Below are 7,400 nucleotides of genomic sequence, written 5' to 3' on the forward strand. Positions count from 1 at the left end.
TAGTCTGCTCCAAACTGGGCCATTCCTCTGGGAGCAGACACATAGGGAGATGTTGAATTTTGCTAACAGCTCTCCTCTGTATACCTCAGCATCTCTCAGAGCTCTCACCCCTCCATCCTTTAGCCCACAGCCAGCTCTAAGTCCCAGGTATGGCAGTGCTGCCTGATGAGGTTTTTCCTCAGTGCTTTTGTGTGACACCAACGCAAGGATGCCCATGAGGCAAGGGGTGGCAGGGGCAGAATAGCCAGGGGGTGGCAAATGTAGAAGTGGGAAGGCTACACAAGCTGTAGGTGTAGTTCATCCAACAGAGAGGAAATAAGAAGGGAGCTGAAGTTTCCCATTAGTTGGACTCCCAGCAGTCTGTCACCATGGAAAGCTACCTTAATTAAAAGCTCCCAACATAAGCATTTATTCCAGATAATCATGAAACTTAAGACTAAATGGGTGAGTGTCTGGTAAGGCAAATTCTTGCCAGGTGCAGGTTGCTTACTGCACTGTCTTGTACTCTGAAGCAAATACTGTTTGTGGCCCAGGGCCAGGAACAGCCCTTTGAGCTGAGGAACTCCTCCTGCTTGGACCAACAACAGACAAGGGTTGGAAAAAGGGGCAAGTGACATTTCTACTTGGAGTAAACCTCTCAGGAACTCATGTCCAGTCCTTTTCAGAGCCTGGAAAAGCGGTTTTTGTAAGTTGCCACTTATACTGAGATAGTGGATGTAGACTCTAGGGCTGGCTTGAGAGCACCCAATTCCTGTGAAGGGTTTGAAGACTTCACACAGTCTCATATGGTCTCAGTATGAACAAAGCAGTGAGAGAATGCAACACAAAACCGACCACAATTGAGCTGATGAAGGTTTAAATGAGATTAAATCAACAAGGAAACAAAAGAAGTGTAAGTGCTGTCTTTATTCTGTGAAAATATAAAAGAAGAGCTAATCTGAAAATAAAATCCCCATGCAGAAGAAGCTACAGCAAAAAGGTCTAAGTTGCAAACCACTGCTGGGGTTTGCTGTGGGTTTTGCTCAACCCAGCACCAGTGAGAGTCAGAAAAGTGCCTTCTCCAAGATGAATCCTGATAGGACAGGAAGGAAGATCATGCGTGGAGGGGCACCCCCAGCACTGTACACCACGCTGTACATAGCAGAAGCTGGTCTGCATTGGAACCGTTTCAGCTTTATGTCCATCATCCCCAGGCTGTTTTTGCCATCTCCTACCATGGTGCATTCAGAAATGGTGGTGCAACCCTTCATGGCAGCTTTCAGAGACAGTCCGCCTGTGTAGGGAAATAGAAGAAATGCATGGCATGTATCAGGGGATCCAATCCCCCGTCATTAATCCCACCCTGGCCAGTGGAGTGCCCATTTCCAACCAGTTCATTACATCCCGTTGGTTCCAAACCCACCAGCACTATCTGTTCCCATCCCCTGAACAAAGCTGAGGAAACAGCAAGACCATCTTGGTTTACTCGAAATAAAAGTAATTTAAGGTTTGTCTTCTTTCTTTCTGCTAAATAAAGATGACTTTTAAAAATTCTAAACATTTAAATTTAAAAAGTGAAAATGTCTTAAGTAGTTCTCTTTCTCATGTTTAAAGATACTCCTGCCCAAACTTTGGCTTCCTAAAGGACTGTGTAGCAGTACACCAGGTATTCACTGTCTCCTTCTCTCTCTGCCCCTCTCATGACATTCAAACTGGATAACTTTCTCTCAGTCAAATTTGATATGGAGTTGAGAAGTCTCAGTGACAAGACAGCCTGAGCCATTTATTAAGAGGAATTATTTCTCAAAGTCTTTATAGGATTTTAGCCAAACCAAGAGAGAAACCTACTGACAGGCCCACTGAAACCTGAACATGTCCTTTGCCACCACTGGAGCATTTACAAGAGGAGACCCAAGCAGGTGCTGAGGGCTAACTCCCCATGCAGATATTCTTGCTCCTGCTGCTTGCTTTTGCTAGTGTTGTTCATGTGTCTCTGCTGTGCAGATTATAGAGGTCTGGAATTCTTTGTTGGACAATTTTATCTCAAATACAAATGAAGGCACTCCATTAGCTCCTCACCTTCCTGTGCTCCCCCACACTGCTGCTCTCTCTGCACAGTTTATCACACTGCACAGACCTTCCCCATTCACAGTGGCTGATCAATCAAGACAAGTTGGGAGGATTTTTTATTTCAGTCATACACTGAATTAATTTTGCCACTCTATTTTCATTGTTGTGACTATGAAAATTCTTATTTTCCTTCATGTTGTCTCTGTGAAACATGATCTAATTCAGGGTTTTGACAGCACATTAATAAAGTCTATAGGAAGGACCTTCAGGCACCACATCATCACCGAGCAATATTATCAAGTCAAAGGAACTTCATCCATAACCATATACAAGATAATTGTTTTTCAGTCTGCTCCTACAGCTGGTTGCTGCCCTTTATTTCCATGGGTTTTTTCCTGCCTGCAGGAGCACAGGTGTGCCATGACAGGTGGAAATCTTTTACCTGCAGCAGGGGTGGAAAGGAGAGTGACCAGAAAAATTGCTGTCTACTTTCCTCTCTCTAATTACAGGACCTAAGGTGGAAAAAAGATTTCTGATCGAGCTGTTCAAAGGCTGGACTTCAAGGCAGGGGACCTGTCCCTGCCTTTCCTCATGCAAAAGCACCACTGCAACTGTGTCTTTTCCCATATGACTGGTGTTACCCCATGGGAAAAGCAATGTTTCTGCAAAGCTCCATCTGATCCTCCACAGAGCTGGCAACTGGCTCAGATCCAGGCTCACCCTCATACATCCTAGCTAGGGCCAGCAGGTTCAGGGGCTTGGTCAGGTTTGTTACATGCTCATGTACCAGATTGCCCCAAGAAGCCAGTTCCACTCCAGATCTCAGTTATGCCATGTTATGAAGAATTCCAGCAATTATCCATGCTTGACTGGGAAGAAGGAAAGGAAAATGACACCTGCTCTTTGATCAGCCTAAAGTTTTCAGTTTTCAGCTTTAAGTTCCTTGTATGTTCTTCTTTAATTTTTATTTCACACCTTTTGCCCATTCTTATCTCAGTAGAACTTTATCTTAGACTAATTTCACCCACTTTACCAAGAAGATGAAAAACAGCCCCAAATGATAGGCAGTTACCTGCATTCATTAACCCAGCAAGGTCAACGCATTGGTCTTCAGATCCAGTGCAGTTTACAACTTCAGTACCACACTGAAAGGAGTCCACACTGTAGCAGGCAGGACACTGGTATCCATTGGGCACGTCATTGTCTGGTGGCACTGAAATGAAAGGCAGGGGCTGTAGCTGCTTTCAGTGAGGGAATGAGAGGAATAACACAGGTGATGGCCTCACCATGAGGTGGATCAGACAGAGAGGGGAAGGGCTATAAGGAAAATAAAGAGTTTACATGACACAGAGGTTGTCCGACAGTCATCACCCATGCAGCAAACCAAGTGGCTCTTTGCTTTCACCTTCCCATAGTTCACAGTGACAGGACCAAGGTTGCAGACGTGGGATGGCAGGCAGGACTTGATGGATGAAGAGATGGCCATCCCCCCTGTCATGAAGCAGAAGGCAATGCCAAGTTGTTCAACACAAAGTAACTCACTTCCCCTCCCGTTAGTTCATGTACCAACTTCTAGACACCTGTCCCAGGGCCTAAGAGGGACCCCTAAGCCCCCTGAGAAGCACCACTGTGAGCCAGGACACTGCAGAGATGATGGTGTGACACATGCCTCTGACCCAAAGCACAGGCTTGCTCAGCCTGTGTAAAATCTGCAGAGTGCACAGTCCGTCCCAGCCACAAGCACCCTGACATGGACAAGTCCATCCCAGCCACAAGCATCCTGACAGAAGCAAGTCTCGTCTACCCATCAGCCAAGCCCAGAAGGTGTAAAGGGGAGGAGAATGGTTAAACTGAGTCTGCTGAAGTGCTTGAAGGATGAAAGGTGGGTGCAGCAGCAGAAGAAGGCAGGCACTGGAGCTGCAAGCACCAAAGCTGGTAGGATATGAGCCAGACTCCAGTCTAAAAGGCAACAATCACATCACCGAGGCTGAGCAATGGCTGAGGCCATACCTCTAACACTACTCAGTGTCCAGCTGTGTTTGGGCTCAGCACCAGCTTTGACTTATCAGCTACAGGAATGTGGTTACTGGTTGACAACATTTCCTCTGAGGACAAGCTGAAAGAGCTGGGGTTGCTAAGCCTGGAGAAGGGCAGGCTCCTCTAGAGACCTCATAGCAACTTCCAGCGCCTAAAGGGGCTATAAGAGGGCTGGAGAGGGGCTTTTGACAAGGACATGAACTAATAGGGCTAGAGGGAATGGCATCAGACTAAAAGAAGATTAGATATTAAGAAGAAATTCTAGACAATGAGGGTGGTGAGGCACTGGAACAAGTTGCCAGGGGGAGCTGTGGGTGTCTCCCATCTCTGGCAGTGTTTAAGGCCAAGTTGGATGGGGCTCTAAGCAACCTGGTCTACTGGAAGGTCTCCCTGCCCAGAGCAGGGGGTTTGAAACCAGATGATCTTCAAGGTTTCTTCCAACCTAAACTGATTGATGATGATGATGATTACTATGATAAGGTGATAGCTCAGCCCTGGTGGCACTCCAGGATTGCATGGTGTCCCCATCCCTGCTTGAGGACAGGCAGGCTTCTCTCTCGACACATCTCCAGTGCATCCCCAGTACTGGGTGTCAGCACCTTAGTGTAAGTCAAGGTTGAGTCTCCCAACTTCCTGACTCAACTATTCACCTTCACCAGAATTAAAAGCCAGTGTCTCCCCTCACTATGAAGTTTTGGTCCTTTCCTCCACAACTAAGAACCAAACCCTCCCAGTAGAAAACTGCTTCTCAAAATAGAAGAATAAAGAGCTTTTCCTATCCCAGACCATCCTGATCTCTGGGTCTTCTGTCAGTAAAAGAAAAAGGAACAGTTTATCCAAGGATGGACCGTACAGTGACAGAACCAGGGAGAGAAAGGCAAGTCCCTATGCCAGCCCCACTCTGAAAGCCACTCCAGCTTAGAGGATGTCTCACCTATTAGGACTTCATGCAGAATAATGCCACAAGTGTCTTCACCACCAGTGCAGGTTTTCATGGGGCCAGAGCAGCTTTTTCCCATGCTGTGACATACCTCGCACTGAAGGCAGGTCCCTGGGGAGAGGAGGACACATTCCTGAGCAGCAGTCTTAAGGAATCTCACTTCCTCTTTCACTGATATTTGATTTCAGCATTGATCAGCACTTTTCACATTTCTCTTTCCTCATTTTTCATTGTGCAATCTGTGCTGGGCTTTTCCAAAGTTGCTGACGACAGCAGCCCTGCAAACCCTTCATCCTGGCAGGCACTCAGGTGTTCCTGGATTCACAGACCTCAGATTCTCTCTTTGTAGAGAATAAGGGCACCTGAGTGGCTGGGGAACAAGAGCTGCCAGCAGGCACTGGCTGTGCTCTGTCCAAACTACAGGCTTTCTCTGTAAGCATTATCTCTTTGTTTATCTCTTTGTAGGCATTAGGGGAAACCACTTCACCAGATACCTGCTGGAACACTTTAAGCAGATCAGAATATCAGATACTCTTCAGGAAACACTTAGAAAGGAACAGCATGTATTTCAACAGAGAGCAAACAGGATCTCTTCCATGACACACACCCACAGAGTCCAGTGTGTAGATGAACAGGTCCAGGGCATGTGTCACCTCCCTAAACCCAACTAAGGCACCTTGCAGTGGCCATGCCATCTGCTGTGACCCAAGTACTCCAAGACAACCGTGTTTTTCTGGAGCAGAGCTGAAGGACAGCTGAAATGACATTATGTCCAAAATGTCACACAGCCCTGGATATGAGTAAAATAAATTAGCTTGGAGATCGATTCAGTTTTCCAAAGGTCTGGCTGCCTCAGGGCAACCTGAGTCACTCTGGTGCCTGTCCTGGCTGTACCACCAGTGAGCACCACAGAAAATCAGACTGTGAGCTCACGTTGTTAATGCCAACACCCTCATCTGCACATTGGCTCATAGGATCAGAGATCCCCCAAGAGCAGTCACCCTCACCCCTCTGCAGTGCAAATCCCCCAAGGTGAGGGGGGTTTGTGGCTCAGATGGCAGCAATTGCCTCACACACTCCATTCCCAGACTTCTTTCATGTCTCACAACCCCACAGGTCCCAGTGAAAAACTCACCTGGGTCCAGGAAAGCCAGGAGGAAGCTGAGTCCAAGGGATACCCTCATGCTGATGGGACATAAGCACAGGCAGCTGCCAAGCCTCACCCAACAAAGCACTGTGTGCCACAAGGGCTTTATAAACTGGGAGGAAAGTGGTGTTTTAGGGAAGTAGAGGTTGGGGAAGTTTTCTGAACATTATATATATACTGCTGGGCACTAACACCAGTGTTTGCTTTTTCTTTTAAAGCACAGGTTTTCCCTTTTTCTTCACATGAGTGATGCTGTTTGGTTTTGCCCTGTTTAGAGCGTGCATCCTGTGGGGAAAGACTGGCTTTCCTGGTGATACCAGGCATGTCTCTGGTAAAGACTTTGAGCGATGTTCAGCCTCCACCATCTATATGGATGATGGAGAGGAAACCATTTGAAAAGCCCTGGTGCTCTCACTGTCAGGCCCAAAAAAACAAAGTACAGCAAGGAGCAACCAGGAAATTCCCCTGTTGAGTTTTTGGTGGCTGGTTTCCCATTTTGTTATTCTTATCATAGAGTCAGGAGCTCTCATGCTCACAGTACAGCGTGAAAGCAGCAGTGCCAAAGCAGTGAAGTTCTTCTCCAAGCTAGAGTGCAGCTCCAGTTTGCAAAGTGACTGCCAAAGCACAGCTTGGAGCAGGCTCAGTCAAGGGTTCTTGGGGCTGAATACGTCAGAGCAGCAAAGCCACTACTCCAGGGTTTGTGTTTTGATATAAAACACTTGGCAGTTGATAAGGAAGTCTCCTATGGTCCTTCCGGGCTTTAAATTAAACCAAGTCAGCATAGAGAAATTACGGATGCAAGACAGCCTGGTCCCAGATCGGGTACGGTTATAGCAGTTTGCCATGCCCTGGCATCTCATGATGGGCTAATGAAAGTGGCAGTGACCAACTTGGCACTGGCCCACAGTGTCCCTGCCCCATGGGCACGTTTTACCAGGATGTGCTGCCTCACTGAAACCACACCCTACTCTGAAGATATCCTTTTGTCCTGCACCATATTGGACACAGACCCCCCGGACTTTTTGCATTGACCGATGGGAAGAACTGAAGTGCCCTCATGCTCCTTTCCCATTTGAGAATAACATCTTCAAAGGACAGCTGTCCTTTGACATTTCCCAATATATTTAGTCCAGTGGGACCACTTTCTTAGCTAAGCCCACAGTGCTGTAAGAATGGGAATCACACTGGGTAAGAGCCTTGGTCTCCCACTGTCCATAAAGCTGATAT

At 47.1% G+C, this 7,400-nt stretch overlaps 1 protein-coding gene across 1 annotated transcript; it reads right to left on the reverse strand.

Annotated features, from left to right (window-relative positions):
* Positions 1-887: 887 nt before the first annotated feature.
* LOC102063316 (phospholipase A2 inhibitor NAI) lies at positions 888-6,302 on the reverse strand. The gene is made up of 5 exons (XM_005489658.4): positions 6,162-6,302; positions 5,021-5,137; positions 3,391-3,540; positions 3,122-3,262; positions 888-1,273 (listed from the first exon to the last, which is right to left on the reverse strand). Exons 1-5 carry the CDS (start codon positions 6,208-6,210, stop codon positions 1,044-1,046), a joined length of 687 nt encoding a protein of 228 aa, XP_005489715.1. The 5' UTR covers positions 6,211-6,302; the 3' UTR covers positions 888-1,043.
* Positions 6,303-7,400: the final 1,098 nt, after the last annotated feature.

The sequence above is a fragment of the Zonotrichia albicollis genome, chromosome Z (assembly GCF_047830755.1).
Source record: "Zonotrichia albicollis isolate bZonAlb1 chromosome Z, bZonAlb1.hap1, whole genome shotgun sequence".
In the NCBI taxonomy this organism is placed as follows: domain Eukaryota; kingdom Metazoa; phylum Chordata; class Aves; order Passeriformes; family Passerellidae; genus Zonotrichia; species Zonotrichia albicollis.

Excerpts from the sequence above, each read along its gene's own strand:
- LOC102063316 (XM_005489658.4), bottom strand. The coding sequence starts at position 6,210 with ATGAGGGTATCCCTTGGACTCAGCTTCCTCCTGGCTTTCCTGGACCCA. Across the intron at positions 3,541-5,020 it reads TCTGCATGAAGTCCTAATAG|GGGGGATGGCCATCTCTTCA; the intron begins GTGAGACATCCT and ends GCTTCATGACAG. Across the intron at positions 3,263-3,390 it reads TCGGACAACCTCTGTGTCAT|TGCCACCAGACAATGACGTG; the intron begins GTAAACTCTTTA and ends CTTTCATTTCAG.